The sequence below is a fragment of the Elgaria multicarinata genome, chromosome 4, assembly GCF_023053635.1.
Source record: "Elgaria multicarinata webbii isolate HBS135686 ecotype San Diego chromosome 4, rElgMul1.1.pri, whole genome shotgun sequence".
Lineage (NCBI taxonomy): Eukaryota > Metazoa > Chordata > Lepidosauria > Squamata > Anguidae > Elgaria > Elgaria multicarinata.
Window position 1 is genome coordinate 137,512,473 of NC_086174.1, and position 25,274 is coordinate 137,537,746.

The 25,274-nt window shown below is 43.2% G+C and overlaps 1 protein-coding gene across 1 annotated transcript in view; it reads left to right on the forward strand.

The window, feature by feature from the left end:
* Positions 1 to 1,544: 1,544 nt before the first annotated feature.
* The window catches only part of WDFY2 (WD repeat and FYVE domain containing 2), a 55,517-nt gene continuing 31,787 nt past the window's right edge, over positions 1,545 to 25,274 (forward strand). The window contains exon 1 of the mRNA XM_063125230.1: positions 1,545 to 1,684. Within this exon, the coding sequence (XP_062981300.1) occupies positions 1,545 to 1,684 (140 nt within the window). The remainder of the gene's footprint in view (positions 1,685 to 25,274) is intronic.

Here is a 25,274-nt window from a genome sequence, read left to right on the forward strand (position 1 = left end):
TTGGCTTTCTGAAGAAGCCAAAACATGGCAAAACAGGACTGAAATGGGTGCATGTTATACTTTGCCTATCTTGTAGAAAACCTGTGTTCAATGCACGCTCTCATGTTCTCTCCGTCGCCCAGCTGTTAAACCTCATTGCTTTTTGCACTTTATTTCCGTCTTCATTTCATACTGAGTGTCTAGCATGTTTTGTGTAGACTCGTTCAATTTACTATTTTCTGTTTAATTGCATCGTTCCTATGTTATGGTATGTCACGCATTATAATATTGTTTGTAGAGTTGTGTGCTCTTTAGCATTTATTTTTAATTGCAAATTCAACTGGTGCCCCCCTTTTATTGGACTGATGATTGGTTCTCAAGCCAGAAACGGGTGGGGGAGGAGGACACTGGAAACTCTGTGCTCCCTCCTTGGCGTGAGGATTACCAAGCGCAACCCTGCAGGAGGAAAACTGCGGGCTTTAGGGGCAACATGGTGTCAATGTGGTGCCCCCAAAGCAGCCCTCTTTTCTAGGAAGGAACTTTATTAGTAGTCTCTCCCAGGCAAGCTTTTTCATGTTACTGGGGCGGGGTTGGAAATGTCCATGTGGGAGAAGTCAGAACAAAATCAAGTTTTAAAAGCTTTAGGAAAAAGAAAAGTTTTTAGCTGAGCTTTAAAAGCTGCGGTTGAACTATTTAACTCAAACGGACTTACTTCTGAGTAGAGATGTATAGATTGCGCTGTTAAAGAATATAGATCCTAAACGCGTCTGTTCAGAGTACAATGGGATCAAAGCCCAACTTCAGGGGATGTGGGCAGGCGTCCCTTCAAGGGAGCCTACCGAGTGTTGTCTGGTCTGAATATGCTTTAAAATTAACTGGCTTCAGTTCCGAGGCTACAACAGGCTGAAACTGAACCTCGTTGTATTTTCACGTGGAGAAAAGGGCTTGACCTATTCGATTTCTGTCTCTAACCGAGTGTCGTTGTCTTTCTCCTTTTGGGGGTGGGGGTGGTGAGAGCACGCCATAAGAACAAAAGGGAGCTTTTGTAACTTATATTTACACTCCCGTGTCTTGCAAAGGGAGAAATTAAACAGGTAAAGAGATTCATCCTTGCATCGCCACCTGTTGCATTTCTGAGCCCGTTTGAAATCACAGCCCGGAAAGCAAAATCCCAAAGCCGTTGTCATTCCAGTTTAACATGTTTGGTACTTTTTCCAGGGAGGAGAATAACAGAGGGCGTGCTTCTTCTCCCCCTCGCCCCCCCCTCCCCGTAACGAATGGGAGCCGGTGACCCGGCCCGTTTTACTTTGTTCCCACGACTTTGCTGTGCTATCCCCGCCCGGCCTTGCTCAGCGCCTGGAGGCGTCAACGCACTGCAATGGGGATCCGGAAGTCGCGTTGGAGAGCTATTAAGACCGTAGCCCCTTACCTCCGTCCCCGCCCATTGCTTCCGGTCCGTCCTCTATGCGCATGCGTAGCGTGGCAGGGTAGGGCAGGTCGGGCGTCCGGGGCTTGTGGCTGCAGCAGCAGCAGCAGGGGAAGCCGGGTTTGTTTGGACGCCCTCCATGGCTGCTGAGCCTCTGCCCGCAGCGCCGCTCACCCGGCGGCCCCTCCTGCTCGGCCAGGTGGAGGGCTCGCAGGACGTGGTGACCATGGCGGCCATCGTGCCCAAAGAAGAGGGGCTCATCAGCGTCTCGGAGGACAGGTGAGGAAGGAGATGGGCGAGCAGGCAGACAGGGCTTTGCGTGGCAGCCGTCCTCCCGCCCCCCCCCCCCGGCAGGGCGAATGGGGACTCGTAGTCCTGGCCCGGCTAAGGCTGTCCCTCGTCCGGCACTGTGGCTGCGGCGCTGCTCCTACAGTTCTACAAGTTTGCGCCTCTGCGCCGGATGGAGGCTGCGTGGTGCGCAGGACGGCGCGGATCCGCAAGGGACTGGCTCGCAGTTGGCTCGGCTTAAGTATTGCTCCGGAGGAGCCGGCGATCCCCTGCGCATCCGCCGCAAGCAGTGGAGCCAAGGGATCCAGCGTCTGCAGGGGAGGGGTGGGGGGTGTCTGTATGCAAGCGTGTGCGAGCAGTAGATCTGCGATAGGTGTCATCCCATCGCACGTGAGGATGGCTCACGCAGGTTCGGCGGGGAAATGTTTGGAAACGAACCCATCCGTCTGTTCTGGGCTGCTGCACCTATGTCAGACTTCCCAACCCGGTGCCCAGCACATGTTTTGGAATGCAACTCCCATAACCCCTAGCCATCCAGGGTTATGGGAGTTGTAGTCCCAACACATCTAGAGGGCGCCCGGCTGGGAAGGGTTGTACTCTGTGCTTATGGATTATTCAAGGAGGCTGAATTGATTTTAAAAAAAAGGTGGAGGGGAGAAGAGATGGAGGACCAATTTTTCTCCTGAAGTGCTTGTGAGCTCTCTAGACTGACTGAATTTTTCCTTTCTTGCGTGTTCTGATCCGAAAGCCTGGGAAAGTTCAGGGGCATGCAAGTTCTCAGCAGTACAAGCCTGTGCCAAGCTAAGGCAAGGTATCACTTTTACCTCCTTGCCTGTTTTGTTTTCCGGAACTAGAGCAGCAATAAAACGCTCCCCTGCAGCCAAAGGAGTTGGCTGGCTGATGCAAATCAATATGTGACACTTTGTCTCCCCACCACCTTCTCCCAGTGTTTGTTGGCATAACTTGCTCCCTTCTGGGTTGCTAGGTCACAACACTGCAGTGGCATTAAAGCCGTAGCTAGCAGGCTTCCCTCCATATGCAGCCGTTAATGCGGTGATCTTGTCAGAATCTACCTTAAGTGTTACATGCAGATGTGTGCAAGAAAATCCTAGTGGCTTCTTCAAAAATGAAAAAAAGCAACTCTGGAAGGAGGGTTGCAGCAAGAGGGTTGCTTAACCCTTATTTCCCTGGCATTGCTCTACTCCTAAATCCACCCACATCCCACAAGCTGCTTCTCCCTTTGTAGGGTTCTGAATGTGTGTTTGTAAGAATAGCTCATAGAATCAAGTTTAGATGGCCGAGGGGACAGAAGCCTGGGAAGGAGGAAATCTATAGCGAAGTAGTAGTGGATCTGGGAAGGATTCACCACTTGCTTCTGTACTCTAAATTGGTCCCTACCAAATGCTTGTTCTTTCTTTGTAATAAGACGCATATATAACGCAGCATATATAATGCATATATTGCGTTACTTTCATGCATCTATTTGTAGTGTTTAGCCAGGACCTCACCCCTGTGCTCCCCATTCTTCCCTGGCTCTGAATCCTCAAACCTCCCTTGCATAACATTTGTATAATGCCTAATTCCTTTTATCCCTTGGCCCTCAGTGAGATCTTGCTCAGGTGCACTTTTCTTTAACTCTGTACCTCCACCACTCTTTCCCTCCAAAAAACTCTACTTTTCATTCTCCTTGCTAACAGGATAAAAAAATTAAGTGTGAACTACATGAAAACTTTGAGATGGCTGCTTAAAATGTCATCTAGTGCATAGAGCAATATGTCTTGAATGCCATTATAGAATTTTTCATAATCTCTTTTCTCTATTTCTTCACTCTTCCTCCAGCCTCCCTTTCCAACCCCTCCCCCCCTCTCTCTTTTTCAGTCAATTGCCTACCCTGCTCACTTCCACCAGCCTACTTCCCCCGTCCCCTCCTGGGATCTCTTTCTAGTCTACAATGTGCCCTACACCATGCACTTCCTGGGAATTTTGATGTTTCAATTCCACCCAGAGTGACAGCTTTCCTTTTCCTCACAGAAGTTGGATTGAAAATATTCTGGCAACATTGTTTGCTCAGCAGTCAGAATGTCCATGAGTGTTGGAGGCTACTCCATCAGAACTGCAATGCAACACAGTTACTGCAGCCATTTTAAATGTTTATGGGCATAGAAATAATCAGACCTAATTCTGTGTACATATTTTTTTTGTGATACAGTTGTGTTACATTTACTAACTAGGAAGCACACTTAATAGCTGGCATTTCCTGAACATTCTGGCTGTGTTGTGAACATTGCAATTTTCTCAGTGGAATAATTAAGCTTTTAATTACTTCCCCAAGTACATTCATTAACTATCTTCCCAAATAATGCACAGTTTGTGACATTAAAATAGAATTCTTACATTGGCAAGTTAGATGAAGAATAGTTAATTCCAGTGTTTGGCCTTTTTAGTTTAACCTGTTGCTCCACCAAGTATTACAGCAGCCAAAAACTAATCTCTGTTTTATGTTTAATTTGTTAGTTGCAGGGCATGTGCTGTGAATAGGGAAAATATGTCGCAGGGGGTGGTAGAATTCTAAAAGTGCATTATTTCAAAGCAAGGTGCAGCTGCTTCTTCCAGCTTTGCGCACCACGCAGTGTTCTAATGGGGTGGCACATAACTGCATGAATGGACTCAGGCACCACTGGGAAATGTGCCTGGCTTTGCATGGTGTCATCATCCCTGGGGTGGGTGGGTTGCGCAACCAGACTTGGTTGACATCATCATTCTCTGGCTGCAACACCAACTTGAAGTTCTCCAGCTGCTGCTCCGGCGGGGACTGGCTGCACCCATCCCACCCCTTCCTCCCATTGGACTTAGTGTGCTGCTACCCCTCCTAATTTGTAAGTAAGAGGACTCCCCTGCGTGCCGGTGCCGCCCTCCCTCTCACAGGTCAGAGATAACAAGGGGATTCCTCTTCCCACCTCCTCCCTTGGCAGCCTCCGGGGCATGGCTTGGGGAAGGGAGGGGCAGGGTCCATGGAGGGAGCCCAAGCTTCTGTGGGCCAGAACCTCTGCAGGTTGGAATAGGCCTATAGGCCGAAGGCTCCTGACCACTGGTTAGGTCTTTTTCAGCAAAGGTTAGAGCTATAGAGCTGAGTTTCATATGATACCCACCCCCCCAAGAGTCTTTTTCTGTCACTACTCTAAGGTTTAAGATTGCTTTGGCTTTTGGGTAGTATAGAAATGTAATGCATAAAATAAATAACGATAAATAAATTATGGGAAGGTGTATCTTCTTGATGTCTGGGGTCAATGCAGCTTTTGTTGTGCATAGATTTCCTAACTGTTTTCGGATGCAAGTGTTGCTCCAAGGGTCCAAAACCCCTTGGAGCTTCAACCAGAACTCTACCACTGCATGAGAATTGATGATATGTCCACATCTCTTATATCTGCTCTTTTCTGATCAACCAGGACTTGTTTTCATAACCTCTGTTGCTGCCTGTTCCACCTGTCCCCTCTCACATATTTTTGGAGTGCAGCAGATGAACCAGCCCATCTCCCCATGTCCTTTGGTCTAGTTCTTCCATGTGGCGTTCTTGGGGTGCCTGATTCAGGAAACCCTGCCATAAAGAGCAGGCCGTGTCCTCCTGCTCTTGACTGATGCGTTCATCAAGTTGATCCAAAGCTTTGTTCTTGGAGGGCTAAGTAACGACAAGATGCCATGTCATAATGCCTGCTTCTTGCACACCTGAGAAGTCAAGTTTGGATTTGCAGATGGGTGTGTTTTTAATAACCAAGAATTTGGGCTTGATGAGTCTTTACCATGCAGGAATCATATAATTCTGAAGCCTCTTCCTTGGAAATAATTTCTTGCTGGGCTAATTAGAACATGTCTATTGATTTCGAGGGCCAAATCTATGTAAGATCAAAACGATGAAAGTGAGATCTGGTTGGAGCTGTGTTGCCTGTCCTGAGATGAGGGATTCTCCTTGTGTTTGATGCGATGTTTTGAAATGTTCACCAAGAAGCTGATGGTGTGTGGCAGATCTTGGTGTGAAGTTTGTGGGTTTCCTTTCCTTGCACACAGGGAAGAAAGGACATCCCCTAAAATTGGTTGAGATTGTTATAGGCTGATTTGCCTTTTTAAAACCACTTTGAATGTAATAGTGCAGTCAAGTGCAGTGGTGGCCCACCTGTTTGACAGACATGCCCCAAAATCAACATGGCAGAATAAGAGATGGCATTTCAGTGCACATTACAGCCCTTATGCATCCTGCTGTGCTTGGTGCTTTTGCCTCTAGTTTATTGAGACAAAAAGGAAGATTTATTTATTTATTTATTTATTTATATAACACAATCAATATACATGATGCTGTACATTGTAAAAGAATAAAACAGCAACACCCTGCCACATAGGCTTTCATTCTAATAAAATCATAATAAAACAATAAGAAAGGGAAGAGAATGCACCAAATAGGCACAGGGGACAATGAAACTAACAGTGTGAAAGAAGAACAAATTCAAGTTCTAAAAGCTAGAAAAAAGAAATGTTTTCACTTGAGCTTTAAAAACAGTAATTGAACTCGTGATCCGCAAATGCTCTGGAAGAGAATTCCAGGCATAAGGGGCAGCGAGAGAAAGTGGACAAAGCCGAGCAAGAGAAGTAGAGACCCTTGGCGGGTAAGAAACATGGCATTCGATGAGCACGAGCGGGGCAATAATGTGAGATGAGAGAAGAAAGGTAGGAAGGAGCTAGACTGTGACAAGCTTTGAAAGTCAACACAGCCTAGTACAGCACTATCCTGTTCCACGGTCCCTTGAGGCTCCCAGGGGAAGAAGATAGTAAGTTTGAGTCAGGAATGTGGATCAAGTCTAGAAGAGAGCAGGACCCTGGATAGTTCTAAGTGGGTCCTGCTGGCTGGAACTCTCTCCTACTATGACAATAGGAGGATTCGAATGTAAGCCCATGTGGCTTGGTGTTGCTGTTTTATTCTTATACTATGTACAGCACCATGTACATTGATGGTGCTTTCTCTCTCTCTCTCTCTCTCTCTCTCTCTCTCTCTCAAATGTTGCCTCAGCAGGTGGCTAGAGCCAACTGAAGCCTTATGTAGGCTGACAACACCTGTAGTGTGGCCAGCAATGGAGCTTGCTGGATTGTTAAAGGACCCCTTTAAGATTGTTAAAGGACCCCTGCCTAATTTTGTAGCTGGGATCTGGGGAGATGGAGGTTCTGCTGGTAACTCATCCTCTGAACCCGAGGAAAATGGCACGGCTGTGTCCTCTGGCTGGGAGGTCCCTGAATGAGGATTGTCCTGTCCTTGATGAAGTAGGTTTTCCCTTGTCCTCACCAGAATCCTCGACTACACATTGGCAGGTCCACGGGCTGGGGGTCATGGCAAGCAGACATGGGCATAGTCAGACCGGAGAATATGCCATGTACAAATAGTCCATGGGCAGATTGTCCAGGCATGCCCCAATACCCAATCAGCTGTGAAGCAGGCTGACCATCTCTGGTCTTCGAGAATGGAAGCTGTTTGATCATGGTTTCTGAAATATGACTTGCATTTGGCAGGGTTTTTGCTACCCTGCTCCTCCGTTGCAGTCACGTATTTTGCACTTTGATGTTGCTTGTGGACGTAACTCTTTGGTGTCAAATGTGATTTGATGTGATGCCTAAACCAGGGCAGGCGAAGTGTGGTGATGGCAATTGGTCTAGAATGGCCGCGCTTGTCATCTTGATTAGGTGTGCACATCTGCTTACTTTGGGTTGTCTGCGTGTATTCCAGGATTTAATCATTTTGGCATGTGTGTGATCTTTAGGGCTACTTTAGTGAGCTTAATTGTAGATCCTGTTTAAAGTGAGGAGGACTTAACTAAACTTGGAAGTAGTCAACTGCCTTTATATTCCTCCAGCATTAATAATTCACTTGTATAATAAAGCAATTGTGGATGAGTCATAAAGTATGTTTGCCTGGCTTCTGTTTAGTGATGTACAGCACCATGCACACTGATGGTGCTATATAAATAAATAAATAAATAAATAAATAATAATAATAATAATGAAGGGCTGGAAAAATGAGAAATAATAGGGGGGAAACCTAGAAAAATAAAATATTTTTTTAAAAAGGGAGTCTTGGGAAAGTTGGGGGGAAATGGCTTTTCTCTGAATTTTTCTGTTCTTTGCCCCAGTTTTTCCCCCCACAAGCCTTTACATCTATACTTATATATGGTATCTTCAATTGTATGTGTGCTTTGTAATCTTAAGGCCATTTCTGGGTCACTGCAAAGGGGGAGAGGTTTCGTTCCCCTTCATAAATTTCTGCCTGAGCTACAGCAGAGGATAGGACTCTGCTATATAGAGTTATGTTCTTTGGGATACTTATTTCTTCCTGATCGTTCAAAGATACAGATGAAATTTAACATGTAACTTTCAAGTATGAAACTTTGTGTAGTTTCCATCAAAGACAAAAGTGCCAATCATAGAATCATAGAATAGCAGAATTGGAAGGTGCCTACAAGGCCATTGAGTCCAACACCCTGCTCAATCAGAAGAAGGTATTCTTAGTTCTATGAGTTCAGCAAGATGAGGTCATGAATTCCTGATGAATTCCTTTTTTTAAAAAAATATTGCATTCTTGTAGTGTTCTTAAATACTTTTTCCTAGACTTTGTGTACCGTATTATTATTATTATTTTTTAAAAAACCCATTATTAATAGCCTGCTTTAGATAGAGCTCCCATTGGGCTTCACTGATCAGATCCATACCATCTGGGCCATTCACTAGGTTCTTATTTAGCATGTTGAATTTGCAAATGATTTACAGGTTTCTCTTACATTTTATTTCATGGCAGCTCTGAGAGTTAGGTCACTCTTGTTTCCATTTTACAGAAGGAGAACAGAGACTGAGAGATGGAGACATTCCCATTGCCTCACAAGAGATGTTCAGCAATGGGGGCAGGGGGTGGGGAGATGTGTATGAGAGAGGGGTGAGTTGTGATTTACACCTTCCTAGAGAGGTAGATCTCCATTTCACCATCATACCCTAAGACTTAATGTATTTATTCTGATGTGTAAGTTTCATTGAATTCCGCTGGATTACCACTAAATAAGTGTACTTAATCTAGTACTCTTAGTTAGGATCCTAAGGGCGCAATCCTATTGTGATGCTTGTAAGCCTCCCATTTTGAAGGCTAACGGGTATCCTATGCAGAGCAGGGGGAGCAGTTGCTGGGTATTTTTTTGCCTTGGTGGCTGGGGCACATCAGTGTGGGAAGCCAGGAGAGGGCCTCAGGATACATCAGACCCAGGCTTCCCAAACCTTCTCCCCACCCACTGGCATGCCCCCTTTACCCCCTAAGGCTGCCTTTGTAACCTCCGAGAGGCAGCTGGTACAAGGGCTGGGAGGGGTTAGGGAGCACAGATTGGGTATGCATGACATCTGGTACAATAGAAATAAACTTCTAAGCTTGTGAAGAATGAATTTCCCTCTCAGTAGAGTAACCATGGACATACACCCATCCAAGATTGGGGTGGGTGGGTTTGACGTTAGTGAGAGTCCAAAGCAGGTTTGAGCACCATAATCTCTTAATTTAGAAACTAATTGCGTCCATGTCCAGCTTATCATAATGTTCCTGTAGTCTGTCTTTAATAATTTTGTGGCTGTGTTGAATATCAGTTACCACTACCGCTTTAGGGTCAAGCCCAAGGTTCTTCAAACTGGATTCACAACGGCTCGGCCAGTTGTTTTTAAAGGGGAAATTTCTCTGCTCCATTACGCAAAGAGTTACCAGTCTGTTAGATGTATCTTTCAATTTAGCATAGTAAAAGAACATCCTTCGCCAGATAGAATATATTATTGGCGTTACCCCAAGTTCTGCCCTTATATAGCTAGTGGGCGTACCTGGAGGAAGAGCCAACAGTATTCCTAAGAACTTGTTTTGTATGGTCTCAAGTAAGCATACATTACATACTACACTGTAAACTCTATAAAAGCCCTAGAGATAAATATCTAAAGAGACACCTAGTACAAACAGCCAGTCTTAATGATATGGATAAAATTATTTACCTACTTACAAATTCATCTAAGTCCATCCTATTAAGCATAGCTAGGTTCGCAGTTAAAGCAGCCCAGCTTAGAACTGCAATAGAGGACAATGACCTGGCCTAGGATATGGGCTGCTATAATTTATATCCTGATTAATTGACGGAACTGTAATTAATATATATTATTGTGACCGAACTACTATAATACTCTGTTTTATGTTGTACCTTGTGGTTATTGTTGATGATGTTGGCTAAAACCCATTTTATAATAAAGATTTGGAATTGGAATTTAGATACTAAGGACCAGGGACAAGAAAACCTTTCTGTAGCAGTTCTGTTTTTGGGTGGTGGTATTCCATCCCTTAGTCCAATCTCCTTGCACATCCTTTCCCTCTGTGTGTTCCCCATCCCTTTGTCAGACCTACTTTTGAGTCTCATTTGATTATTTCAGTATCTGCTCTGCCTTGTCAGGCCACTTCGTTCTATTGCCATTTGTTTTTCCCCTCCTAATTCCCCCCCTGCCTCTTTGGCTTTTCTACTTCAATCTAGCATTGTCTGTCTCTTCTCCCCTCCCTCCCCACCTCACCATGCCACTTTCTTTTATATGTATATTTTTCCCCACCCTCTAGTATGTTTACTTTCTCTCTCTCTTTAATTTCTGCCCCAGGCGGCACCTCTCCTCTCAAACAAAGAGGCCAGTCTTGTGCAGGAACTTAGTTCAACTCTCTGTCCTAAATTGCCATAGACGTTGAGGAGCTTTCAGAAATATTCCCCACCTACTAAGGAAGCAACCTGAACTGTAGGGGAAAAGAAAACTGAACTATACTGCAATTATCAATCACCATTTGGGACATTTACCTGGACAGCAAGCAGGTTCCCTGCTTCAAACCATGTATGTCCAATGTAGTTATTTTTTCCCTAGGGGCAGGATGTGGATTTGCCCTCCAAGTCTTGCAGTCAATTACCTTCCAAAGCAGAGATAGGACATGAATTGGTGTCCCCCATATCTGGCTCTCGACCCCCTGGCTAGGACTGGACCTTATTTTGCTGGCCCACTGTTGGGAACAGGGAAACTTTGGTTCCTTTGCACCTGAGCCTGTTGGAATTGAGATGCTTTCATCTTTTTTTCCCTATTACTTAAGAGCTGGTTCGCATGTTTGTTGGGTTCTGGCTTTCCCCCACTTGAAGAATTGTGCACTTGCACGAATAATGTAATGCCAGCCAGAGGTTGTCACTTTAGTTAGTCCTGTCACTTCTGGACACTACAATGTACATTATAGAGCTCTGAGAAATCATGAAAGGTGAGAGCTAAGTTCTATGGCAGCTTTCCCCAACCTCGGGCCCTCCAGTTCTGCTGGATTACAGGATGGGAGCTGTAATCATGATGTGTGTTGTAGTTCAGCACATCTGAAGGGGCCCAGGTTGGGGAAGTCTACTTTACAGTATTCTAGCACTCATTTAGTTTGTCTTTCATATCAGGAGTGAATAAATATAGGTCTTAATTTGGGATAAAATTCAGAAGAATTTTCAGTTGAGTTTTGATCACAGCACTGTGTCACTGTGCAGAATTACCTGCTAACAAACTACTGCTCATGACAGTGCTGTGTGTCTCATCTGAAGCCCTTGGGCAGATCCCATGTCCCCCATTCATAGCTTAGTTTGAAAGGAAAAAAGTCTGGAGATAACGTTCTTTAATGTCAGGTATTCACTGTTCACGTTATCTATGCAGAGTTGCATCTAGAATGTGCTGTCTGTGAGAGGAAGGGCTCTACTCGTGTGGGGTCCCTCTGCCTGCTTTTTTGGGGAACCCCCCCTCATCCCCAAACCGCAGCTCAGCCCATCCAGCAGGGTTTCCTTATTCTCTTTGTAGCATTTCCAGCGGGCTAGAGGGGCCGCTGAGGGGTGGGTGGGGGGGTGGGTGAGGAAGTCCATTTCCGCCAGCACAATTGATCCAGTGTAAATCTGGGTCCAACCCACAGTTTTTGCTCCTTAGTAGTGGATAAGCCCTTTGAATCTTCACTGCCTTAGACTGCATCTCTGGGCATGGCTAAGAAAATACAGGCCACAAATGCAATTTTACAAATAGAATGAAAGTTCTGCTCCTTTGCCCAGGTCATCTGAAGCTCCTTTTCCCCCCAGAAGGGAAAATCTTCTGGGGGGAAAAGGAATCTTCCACTAAAAGATGTGTTGGTAAATCCTTACTTAACCTTGTTCCTTATTGCAGCATTGGATGAACTGTGCAGAAACCATTTCATTCTTCATTGCTGCTGCTTTCCATGCCTCCCCCCCCCCTTGAACCCTTATCCTGTCCTATCAGGTTGCTCTCATCCTCTCTTTTCTTTTTTTAAAAAATGACCTTTCTAGATTTTCAAGCATTGTAAAAGAAGTTAAATGCAAATGTAAATAATTTAGAAATATAAGAACATAAGAAGTGCCCTGATGCTGGATCAGACCAAGGGTCCCTCTAGTCCAGCACTCTGTTCACACAGTGGCCAACCAGCCATCGGCCAGGGATCAACAAGCAGGACATGGTGCAACAGCACCGTCCCGCCCATGCTCCCCAGCAACTGGTGCACACAGGCTTATTGCCTCGAAACATATCTTGGTTTGCTGAAGATTTCAGTGAAAAAAGTAAAAGCAAGTGTTTTTTTTTTAAAAAAAGACTTCAATGAGAAGTTAAATAAAAATAAGCAGATTAAATGTATTAAACTAATTCCTTCTTTGCTCCTAATCCCTTGCTTCCAGTTGCATCATCCCAGTTAACAGCTCAGGGATGCAGTTTTCTACCTGTTGCTTGGACAGTAGAGTTTCCTTTTATTCTATTCCTTATGTTCTCGTCCTTCTGCCTCTTCAGTCTGAAATTGGGGTCTGCATATATCAGTGACTGCATTTCAGAAGTGTTGATTGGGCACATGACATCCGTACTCTTCATAGTTGCATGAACTTGTTCATAGAAGATGAGTTTCTTGGAATTCCCTTGAACATACTAGTTGCCTTGATGCAGTTTTCTACCTGCCTGTAGAACTGAACAGTAAACAATTCTTGTTTTTCTGGCCTTCTGCATACTTGGAAGTCACCAAGAGTGGATTCAGATGGTCAGGATTTGATAGTTTCTTGAAAGAACAGTGGAATGGATGGGGGCTGCCTGAAATTTCCCCCCTGCTTGTAGGGGGCAACATGCCCCCCTTGCCCTGGTTGAAGTTTCAAATTAAATTAGGGTAGCTTTAAGTTGAAAACAAAATTAACTACAAAAAGACAGGTTACAGACAGTTGGGTACTAACTACAAAAATTATCTTCCCTCAATTAGCTTTAAAGTATGTTTCTTTTTTAAATTTCCACTTTGATGTCATTTGTCCTAGGTAAAAATCAGTGGAACACAGCTTTACTTTGAGTCAATGTTACTAAGCACGTAGCATTTCACACTATATAAATAATGATACTCTATTACATAATCATAATCATAATAATGCCTTTTGGTTTTAATTTTTCTGAACTGCTTCAGCTACTGGTCAGTATATAAATAAATAAATCTGTAAGATGTAAGAGGTCAGGTGGATACCTTTTTTATTTATAACTTTTCTTTAGAATTTTTAAAGCTAAAAAATAATGGATATTCTAAAATAAAGAATGCTTACCAAAAGATAGGAACTGCTACGAAACCAAAAAATATTATAAGTAAAACTGTGATAATTCTGCTGTGTTGCAGAGTTTCACTGCCACTGCTCAGAATGTGACTTTTCAAATTTTCGCTTGTGCAAATTGTAGCACAGTCGCTGAGAGATCAAGGTTTGGAGCAATGTCATTCTTGATGTATATCACACCTGAACCAGGCCTCAGAAACCCTCTGGGTGACCCTGCAAAATTGACTATCAGGGGGCTCCAAAGGCATTCCCTACCACCAGTGCCATTTACTCTAGGGTTGCCCCTGCTTGCGGTTCCATTTAGGTGCATTTACAGCAAATCACTCCCTGGCTGGGTTTGGATGTAACCCTAAACCATGGCTTAGCATTATAAGAATGAGCTCTGGGAAGCCTTGGGATTGTGCTCTTGTCTGGTGCAGCCAGACATCTGTAAGCAGATAAGTCCACTTCCATCTTTCGATGAACTGCAGTTTACCATGTCCAAGCCCAAAACTGTGGTTAATTTTAACTATAGTTAGTTGTCCTTCATGGCCCTTGGATTGAAATTGGCTTTTCAACTAACCTTAATCAAAATAAATTGCAGTCCAGCTTCAAATGATGCTTGACATTAGATTTAACATCAATCTGTGGTTAAATCTCAAATGCACCATAGGAAGAGAGAGAAGTGTGTGAGCCCAAAGTTAGCCAAATTCTGACATACGGTATATTTAGCAAACGATTACAAATGTTTATTTTCCTATAAGCCTGTTTTTAAGGAGTGTGATTGAGTTTGTGTGTGTGCCTAATGAATGAACTAAAACTAGTCCTTTGGTTTATCAGGATATTTTAATAGTCTAATTCAAGTTTTTTAAAGACTTGCCTGCTCACTGGGCCTAATCTGCCCATGTGTTATTCTTAGTTTTTCATTCTGTGTTTGACCTAGCAATTTCAGGGGGAGTGGGGGAAATATTTTCTCTTTGTAATTCATCCTGCACAAAAGGATCAAGGTGCATAACAAGTTCTCTTCATTTATGAGGAAAACCCTTTGATGTCCGACTCCCATGTGTGTGGGAGACACGGACGTGGCCAGACCCGGGTCAAATTCCTAACACTATCTCAAAATATTGTGTCTCTTAGCTTTTAAAAACAAGCAAACCTGCGATCTGCTTCCTTTTGAACATGAGCTGTGAGGCAGTGTGGAAGATTTCCACATAATGTCATCTGTTTCCTGAATGCTTAGTGCTGCAGAAAAATTGATGGGTGGTACTTAGGAGGAGGACGCTAATGGCAAAACTTGGGAGGCCTTGTGAAGAATTAGAATAAACAATTGAACTTAAATTGAGAGAGACGGCATAAGCTACAGAAGGAACTCTACGTAGTCTTACAAACCACAAATAGTGTCAAAGTAGCTTGGAGTGCTATATTATAAGAACATAGGAAGCTCCTTTGTACTATTAGACTATTGGACCGTTTAGCCCAGTGTCATGCGAACTGGGCCAGAGTCGACAACAGCCCATCATGAGTTAATTTACCCATAATGAGTTGTGGTACATTCCAGTCTTGCCCAGGGCTTGTCATGGCTTGTCATGTCATCTGAACACTGGCAGGGTTAAAGAATTAAACAACTCTTGCATAACATAAAACAGACCATGGGTTATGCAAGGGTTGTTTAATCCACAAATAATGCCAACCACCCTGGGGCTTGCATATTCATAATGGCAGGTGGCATGGTGCCCAGGGGATTAATTAACTCACAGTGGGCTGTCCTGTTGTCCAAAACAGGACACCGATTAGCAACAGATCTCCAGGGTTTTAGGTAGACATTTTTCCAGCTCTACCTGGGGATGCCCGGGATTGAACTTGGGACCTTCTACATGCAAAGCAAGTGCTCTACCGCTGAGCTATGGCGCCTCCCCCAAAATACCACGTGGCTGGCAGAATCGCCATGCTTCTATTTCAGCATATGTGTGGAGAACCCCAAGACAATTCTTTCTAGTACTGTGATGTGTGCAGATGGCCCTTGGGTGGAAACTGCCTGGACTTTATCGCCTCTTCTTTAGGCAGCTTTATCACATCCTGGCGTGTACCAGTGCTCTGCACTTGCTTCCTCTGCCTTCCTCATGCAAGTTCTCTTCCCACCGTGATTCCACTGACACCACTAGCAGAGCCAGGCAGAGGTCCACAGCTGACCTTGGCCCTCCCAAGTACTCTGGCTTGCAGAGGGTACTTGTAGAAGGGTTCAGGGCCTCCCACTACTTTCTGGGGTTTGGAAACAGCACGTGATTCTTGCTGCTCCCAAGTGTTGGCATGAAATGGAAGTGATCCCCTCACCTCTCCCAGTTCTCTGAGTGCCAGAGAACTCAAAGGTGGGATCTGAATCTTTGGCTCATTGTAAAGGGATAACCCCCTCCCCACTTTGAAGCTCAGAGGACTTGGACAAGGCTTTTTCACACTGCATGCTGTATATCTAGACACAAGCAGTAGCTACAAGATTTCTGGCTGCTGGTGTTGTCCTGACAGCTCCATTTTGTGGTTTCTTGAAATCAGATAAGAAAGCAGTTTCGGGTCTACAGTATAATAGCATTAAACTTCCAGGGCTAATCTAATACATGCCACACTACGGGAAGTATGGAAAGCCTAAAACAGGGGAATATGGAGCTGATATGTAAGCAAAAGGTTGCAAGCAGCCAGGCTGACTTGAACTCTGCGTTTGAAAGCCCTGGGTTTAAAAAGTGGGAAGAATTTGTTTGTTGGAGTTAGCATTTTCCTTCTTTCACCTGTAGTTGTACTGCTTGGGTGATTCCAATCCACTTTGCTGAATGTAAGATTTCGTTCAAGGGAAAGAAATAACAGTCCGGGTCTATTTTCTGTTTTGCCATAAAAAATACTGAAGCTTTGTGATGAAATGACCTCAGTTTATGTACATTGTGCAATTCAATCAGTTGCACAATGCTTCTTTAGAACATGGAGTTTCATTTGCGAGGGAACATGGAACAAGAAGGGTGTTTTTAAACAAATAAATTGCATGGAGAAAGAGGAAGGGATAAGCAGAGAGAGAGAAATGGAAACTAGACCAGAAAAAGGAATACATACAAAGGCGGGGGAAAGCCCTCCTATGGTGAGGCAGTTCTATGCATCGCCTGCCAGCAATCTTAATTCAGCCTGACTCCGTCTGTTGGGACATAATTTAACAATGTGCTAGACTCACAGCCTTCCTCAATCTGGGGCGCTCCAGATGTGTTGGACTGCATCTCCCAGAATGCCCCAGCCAGCTGGCTGGGGCATTCTGGGAGTTGTAGTCCAACACATCTGGAGCGCCCCAGGTTGAGGAAGGCTGTGCTAGAGTGAGTCCCAGCAATAGTTGAAATGGTAATCCTCTGATCATTGTGGATGCACACAGGTTCTTTGCCATGTGCTAAACTATCTGTACATCAGTGTAGGCTGTGCTTTTCATGGTAGCTGACACGTGTATGTGGTTGTGAACACAGGACTTTGTTTCTGGATTCAGGAGACCTCACAGACCATGATTCTACAGAATCCTTATGACAGGGTTAGGGTAATTGAGTGACGCCTGTTGTGACAGTACTTATTCTGTTTTCTGCTGAACCTTGGTCACTTTCCTGGGTTGGTTACTTTCCTGTATAGGAAGCAAGTTTACAGAGAGCCAGTGAGCAAATAGGCAGAGGTATATGTCGCTCCTCCTTCCTTCACACCACCAGAGTAAGAGTCATGTGAACAGGTAGGTTGCAATGGTGAAGTCTCGTGTCACTGAACCCCTGCTGGGGTGTTGATCCTTGGCAGCTGCCCGACCATTCCTACCTTTGACGCTGGCCCTGCTTGTCTTGGAGTCAAAGCATTTTGCACTGCATCTGAGGTTCGTCTGAAGTCTGCTGAAGATTGCATTCTTCCCCACCATTAGCCTGTCAAAACAAGTAGACAGATCTTCCCAGAGGATGAGCAATCGTAAGATTTATTTCTTCCCCTAGTCTACAGCCCCTTTCTTGACCTGATGGGAAATAGCAGGGCATAAATGGGGGAAGGAAATCCCTTCCTGTTTCCTTCTTCATAAGGATATTATAAATTCCATTCCCAACCAGTAAATTTAGCAATGTTCTCTCCGAAGGAGTGCTGCTGTGTCCTACATCAAAACATGCCACATTGCTAATGGGAAATATTCCCCTTGAAGCGGTTTGGTGGGCCATCTTTCCTTAACTGCAGCCTCATCCTCAAAGTTACTTATTTATTTATTTATTGCATTTTTATACCACCCAATAGCCAAAGCTCTTTGGGCGGGTTACAAAAATTAAAAACCTTAGAAACCAAGCAAAATATAAAACAAACAGTATAAAAGCACAATATAGAATACAATGTAAAAACACAGCCAGGGTAAAATCAAGCAGCAATTCAGAAAAAAAATGCAAATTTTAAACAAAGTTGTCGTTTTCTACTTGTCTTCTGAATCTTTTGAGCCTTCAAGGGCTGCTGTGCATGGCAGCAGCAAAATTCATCCATGCAGTGGAGAGTTGCAACCAATCCTGGCCTCACTAGCATATGCATAAAGTACGCCTTGTTGCATGCAAGCATTCTTCACACTTCTAAGTAATATGTGAGAAGGTAACCAGGGGACAGTGCCCTTTGCTTTGTAACAGAGTCTGATAATGCCTTTAAATTGTCCTGCTCTGAGTGTCCTCTATCTAAAGTCAGGTCATGCTCCTGAGAACGTATTTACTCTTTTCTTATGACCTACCCTTCCTAAATATACCTTACCTTTTAAGTCTTTCCTTGTCTGGCTCTGGATTAGTGGGAGCATTTACTCGTTAAATCTTTCTGCTGCTTGAACTGTCGTATAATTGACTTGCTCTTTAGGCAGTCCACCAGAAGCTCTGAATGGTATGGCTGAGAAACTACCTGGTGTAAATAAAAATAAAAAGTTGTACATAAGTCTGCATCATTCCTGCTCCTCGCTTTGCTGGAACTTCAGGGACTCCTGATGAGTGATCTTGCATAAAAGGATTTATTTATTTCATTTATATCTATCCTTTCTTCCACTGTGGAACTCAAGGTGGCCAACGAACCCTAGTGGTGTCCCCTCCAAGCACTGACCAGGCCCAGACCTACTTAGCTTCAGCAAAATGGCAGTCTCATGTGCATTCAGACCATGTCTTGGGACCATTTGGTGTTGGCAGCTAGGTGGAGTTCCAATGTTAAAACCTATTGACCTCCTTCCCTTCCTGTTTACTAAGTTGCATAGCAAAGTTTTAAGTGAAGTATGTTGATCATTGGATGTTAACTGACCCATATCTCTCTGTTAAACATCTGAGTATAAAAGCCCAGCTGGATGTTCTCAGGGATCTACTCACTCATTCTTGGATCTGATACCTGTTTCATCCCCCAGCCACAAGCTCAGAAGCTTCTGCGTAGGTCTGGTGACACCCTACCTCTTGGCTTTCTAAAATGCTTACAAAGTATCTTGTTGCTTGTGCAATTTGGGTCCATTTGGAGTTTCCACTCATTAGTTCTTCTTCCAGATGATCAGCAGCAACATGCATGTCCTTTTATGTTGTTCACATGCAGCCCTGTGGGAACTGTGCGAAAACCGAAATGTTTGAAAGTCCCTGCTTTAGCCATCGTTATTTTCCTCTCCTCCCCATCCATTGTGTATTTGAGTCCTTTGAACTTGAACTTGAGCCCTTTGAACTTGAAAAGAAGAATTGTGTTGCAAGTTGCAGAACACATTTCATTTTGATACATAAGGGCTCAAAGGAAATATTGCATTCACGTGTTGCATCTTTCCCAGCTTCTTTGAAAAAAAAAAAGTGGGAGGATTGAACTTAGAAATGTTAGGGAACATGTGTGTCTGGACTTTAAAAGGGGTGGGGTGAGTCATACAGAGAAGGATGCAGACAAATGGGCCATGCTGGGCAAATTTGAAGTGGTGCAAGAGCCTTTCTCATGCGTCTTTCAACCACCATAGCATTTTAAATACTCCATGCCTCTTAATCACAAGGATTCTTAAATTAGCTAGAAAGTGTAGACATATGCCAACTTCCCTCTAAAACAAATAAAGAGTCAGGGATGTTGCTAAACACTTAAAAGATTCAGGGCTCAAGCGTGCGTGACACAAATCTACATGGAATTCATGTATGTTGATTTATATGCAGATATAGAAATAATGAGTAGGATTTATTTAAGTTTCACAGGAGACAAAGCCAGCCAATTAATTTCTTGTCCAAATCTCAAATAATCTCAACTAAAATAAATCCTTCAGTGAATTTGCACCCTCACCCAGATAATCCCAAACCAATGGGAAAATGTTTTTTTCTAAACTGAATTGCCCTGCAGGAAGATACATTTGGGCTGTGGGCCTTCCCTCCCCATCTGAGATCCCCCTTGAAAATCCTGCATGGCAAGGTAAGAAAAACACCCTTCAATTGGTGCCAGAACCCACTGAGGGCACTGGTGAATATTGTAAAGACTGAGCACGGTTTTCTGTGACCTGTTAGCACGGACCCAAGGCAAGACAAAGAGGGCTCACCAATTGTAAAGCAAAAAGCTTTATGAAGACTAAGGGTAGGGTAAATACATGGGAAGACTAAGCAAGAATAACCTGAAAACGTATAGCAAAAAACCCAGTAATGTATAAATAATAAAACTTTAACTTTTGCTACCTACTCGTGCCCTTGATCATGGTTCTCTCTGCATCCTTTCATCAAAAGAACGGAACTAGAATCATAAAATAGTAGAGTTGGAAGGGGCCTATAAGGCCATCGAGTCCAACCCCTGCTCAATGCAGGAATCCACCCTAAAGCATGCCTGACAGATGGTTGTCCAGCTACCTCTTGAATGCCTCTAGTGTGGGAGAGCCCACAACCTCCCTAGGTAACTGGTTCCATTGTCGTACTGCTCTAATAGTCAGGAAGTTTTTCCTGATGTCCAGACAGAATCTGGCTTCCTGTAACTTGAGCCGATTATTCTGTGTCCTGCTCTCTGGGAGGATCGAGAAGAGATCCTGGCCCTCCTCTGTGTGACAACCTTTTAAGTGTTTGAAGAGTGCTATCATGTCTCCCGTCAATCTTCTCTTCCCCAGGCTAATCATGCCCAGTTGTTTCAGTCTCTCTTCATAGGGCTTTGTTTCCAGACCCCTGATCATGCTTGTTGCCCTCCTCTGAACACGCTCCAGCTTGTCTGTGTCCTTCTTGAAGTGTGGTGCCCAGAACTTGACACAAGACTCGAGATGAGGCCTAACCAAGGCTGAATAGAGAGGAACCAGTACCTCATGCGATTTGGAAGCTATACTTCTATTAATGCAGCCCAAAATAGCATTTGCCTTTCTTGCAGCCACAGGAATTGGAGGGTTAACTGCTGATTGCCCCTCCTTCCCCCTCCAGGTGTTGGCTAGGGCTCTTTGTCATGCAGACTTGGTGCATACCAATGCTAAATGGAAGTACCCTTCTGACCTCCATTTCACCCTTCCTTTGGCCTCCAGGTGGCTGGCCAAGGTTCTTTGACATTCAGAATTTGTATTCACTGATATCAAGCTAACTCCATAACCCATTGGTCTTCTGCTCAGCCCAGTCTATCTGTTCTTCTTTACAAATATCTCCTCCCCCGTCCTGCATCCTTGGCAGTGCTGGGAGAAAGGAAGAGCACATGTGAGCAGTTGGAACAGCATTCAAATAGATTACTAGTGCAAGAGGATATATGCTGTAGGCTTTTTATGCCCATATATGCAACCAGAACAATAAAATATGGAGGGGGGGTAAGTCTTTGGTTCTCGTATGTTTATTCTTTCAAAATCTTTTAAAGTCGCAATTCTGTAAAGAATTAGACTGGCATATGTTTCTTAAAACTTTGCCAAAGCTTGCTCACAAAATATCTTGTTACCTTCTATTAATTAACAAATTGACTACTCTTTCTGAAAAGTCTGACTAGCATTCAGATTGGCCAACCCCACTTGGTTCATTGCTGAAATCTTTTTGGCTCTGTCCTCCTAATAATAGAGGCTGAGTTTGGACGACACACTAATCAATGGTTGTTTCCCATTCTGTTCCTATTACCCCCCTCCCAGTTGATTAGTGTGTCATCCGAACTCAGCCAGAGTCTTATTAGCTCTGTAGATCTTTGCAATCAGCTATCTAACACACTAAACACTGACTTACCATGAATTAAATGTTTACATAAGCTGGTGAAGTTTAAATGTATGAAAAAAATTAAATTGTAGGGCTTTTAACTCTAGTTTTCCACTCACAGGAGTGCTCAAGGCAATGGAAAAAAGATTCAACTAAAACAAGGCAGCAGGGATACAACTAAAAAATAACAATCCTGAAAAATGAATAAGCAACAGCAGAGCAAATTCCCCAAGTAATGTAGCAGGGAGACTGAGGCTTAATTTGACAGTGACCCTTCAAGTGAAGTAGCCAGGTGAATATGTTGGGGCAGTGAATTCCGCCACATGGGCACTACCACTGTGAAATACTTTCCCTTTGCTCCCCCAGGTGCACCTCACACAGTAATGGGGTATACCTTTGCCAACTAAGAAGGGCCTCTCCACCTGAACATGGGATGGGCAAGACCATATGGGTGATGGTGGAGGTGATTATTAAAGTATGACTGATTTTGCAACAGGGTGGATTTGATTTAAATCTGAAAGACTCGATTTAATCATGTGACTTCACCCCCCCCAAAGTGCACTTTTCCTCGCCATAAGCTTAATACATATTTTACACAACTCAGAGTTACCAAAGACTCATTCTTGCTGATATAATCTTAATATTTCCAACCAGATGGTTTCATTTTTAGAATAACAACTTTACAGATTAGTTTTACAGTTATATCAAAAAAAATACTGATTTGGTTATACTATTAGAAACACATCATAGATAGATAATTATGAAATTATTGCGAGGTGAACTATCTCCAGTTTAATAGGTTAATCATTCATATTTGGACAACTTTTCTGCTGTTCTTTATTGGAAGGAGAAAAATAATCATTACCTGAATGGATTAATGGAATTCATTTACCAAAAAATTTAAACATTGCATGAATATACAGCCTTATGCTACATAATTAAAAACTAATCCTTATTTCATGAAGAATAACCTTTGGACTGTAATGTATCCTAAATAGAAAACTTCTTTAGATAGATTTTTCCTCAAAAAGCATTTTATTAAAAAAAATCCGATTTAAATTTTAAAAATCCTATTTTTTTTATTTTTTTAAAAAAATCATTGATTTTATCCACCCTGTTTTGCAATCATAATAAAATAACTGAATTAAGTGAGTGTGCAAACATGTGGTGAAACTTTTTTTTTGTATATTTTTTTAAGTGTCTAAATATTATGTAAACCGCCCAGAGAGCTTCAGCCATGGGGCAGTATACAAATGCAATAAATAATAATAAATAATAATCACAGTCTGTGGCATGGTGCTCTAAACATTATGGCCAGCCACGCTGAATATTATGACATGTCTTAGCTTGCTATACTTAACATTGGGGCAATTATAATTAGCAAACTGGTAGCTGGCAGTTAGATTAAGTTGCTATGGTGTTTTGAAAGATTTAGTGCAGCTTTAACAAAACTGTTGGCAGTAAGAGCTAAATATTTGTTTACCAGTGCTGGATCATGGGTAAAATGAAACCTTGACTAGACACTGCTGGTTTAGACTGGATTCAGGAGAGGCATCACAGCTTCCTGCAAGCTACTAGGAGCAGAATAGGATCCAAAGCTTCAAGGCTGCCCGGTAGTGTTGCAGCAAGGTTTCCATTTACTGACTGCCTAGCATCTATGAATAAAACATTAGCCCTTTTGATGAAACTGTTCTGTTTTAGCCTTTGTAATGACTGGCGAGGAGTCAAGCCTGCTAGCTTTGTGTAGTAGCTATTACTCAAGGAGTGTGTTTATAGCGGAATCTATCAAAATGTCTACCTAGCTAGGGCATGAATTGTACTGGCAGAATCTGTATGTTGTGAAATAATCATGTCATGTAAGAACAGCTAACATGAGGTGAAGGAAGAAAACATGACACTCTCAGTGGAAGGAAAAGCAGTGCAAACTGAACAAGGGTAGAGTTGATACACCACACAAACAGGATATTCTGGGTCAGTTGCGCTTGTTTTAAGATAATTTTCTAACATTTGCCAAAAGGGATTACAGATTTTTAAATTTTGATTAATTTTTTGATTTGTAGTCTCAACTGTGGATGCTATCCTGTATCTCTTAGGGTAAGTATTTAAGACAGATTAGCAGCTGGCTGTTTCTTGTGATGGCTCATGGCAAACTTCCATGAACATATTAGTTCAGTCGTTTAGAGGGATATTTTTTTATTCAGATGACGTAATATTAATAAAGTGGATGCAAATGTAAAGAAAATGGCCTTAACGTTCAACTAATTTCAACAAAAATATTTTGGTTGCAATATTTGAGCAATCTACGTGTGTTACAACAAAGTGTTTACTTTCACTTTGTGTTTACTTAGGTGTACTACAACCAAGTGTTTACTTTGACAAGCTCTGATGTAAATTCTAGTGTTTAGGTTTAATCCCGTTTCTAACCATTCATCATTTGCAAAACTGCATTTTAGGGCCATTAACTGTGGCATGGTTCTTCCTCACTATTTATGTTGGCACAACGAATTACAGGTGAGACTGTTCACCTAGCCCAGTATTGTCTAGTCACACAGGGGTAGATAACTTGTAGGCCAAAAACATCTGGTGGGCCACAACTCCCATCATCCCTCACCATTAGCTGAGCTGATGGGAGTTGTAATCCAAAACAACTGGAGGGCCACAATTGCCCACCCCCTGGTCTAGCAGGTTAAGCAACTTAGTGTCCTCCAGATATTTTGAGTTACAACTCCCATCAGCCCAGCCAGCATGGCCAATGGTCATGGTTTCTGGGATGTCTTGAACAAATCATTTGAAGGATACCAGTTTGCCTGCCTCAAGGCTGACTGGTGGTAGCTCTCCAGATCCTCAGACAGGGGTCTTTTTCATCACTGGCTTCCTTGTCCTCCTAGCTAGTGTTGGCAGAGAGCAATGTTCCACCTCCATTTTGTATCTCCTCATGAGCACCTCGGCTCAGAACGTTCCATTTTGTCTGGAAAGAAAGCTGGAGAGATCTTGCAAACTAGAGCAAAATGCACTTGAAAATTCGTGCCAAAACTCTATTGAAATGGCTCTCTGTACACTGGCATTGAACCTCCTGAAAGCGTTGATGTGCAATCTTCCTCTGGTTCCTAATCTAATCAAAGCACTATTGCTTCGCCTGTCAAATGAATATGGTGAGCCCTAAGATCGCAAGTGTCCTGTACCCAGTACTTTAAACTCCAGTTATAGCAGGAGCTATACCACTTTTGTTAAGGACAAGATACTTCTATCTTCTGTGCATATGGAGGAATGGCCATTCCAGGCCCCCTCTATTCTTTTGTGAGTCTTTGTAATCGAAGAGTATGACTGGTTTGGATCCCCTGAGCTCAGAGAGTCTCCCCTGAATGTGGCACCAAGGACAGATGCCCTGCCTCTCTAGCTTTTGGAGTTTCCAGCTAGCTGTCCCTTCTTGCAGTTCGTTGTTGTTTATTCGTTCAGTCGTTTCCGAACACCCAAATTCCAGGTACTTCCAGAAGAAGATCTTGCTGTGATGAATGTAGCCTGACCTAGGGTGGAATTCCTTCTTTGAGTTAGGGTAGGGGAAAGGAGGATCACAGTGTAATGTAATGGCACATTGCTGTAATTTCAGACTAGACCAGCACTGGCCTTGAATTTTCCTTATTTATTTATTTATTTATTTATTACATTTATATACAGCCCCACAGCCAAAGCTCTCTGGGCGGTTCACAAAAGTTAAAACAGTAAACATTAAAAAGTATACAAAATTTTAAAACCATCAGAAACATAAAAACAATAGTATAAAAACAAGAGTATCCATTTAAAAAACAACAG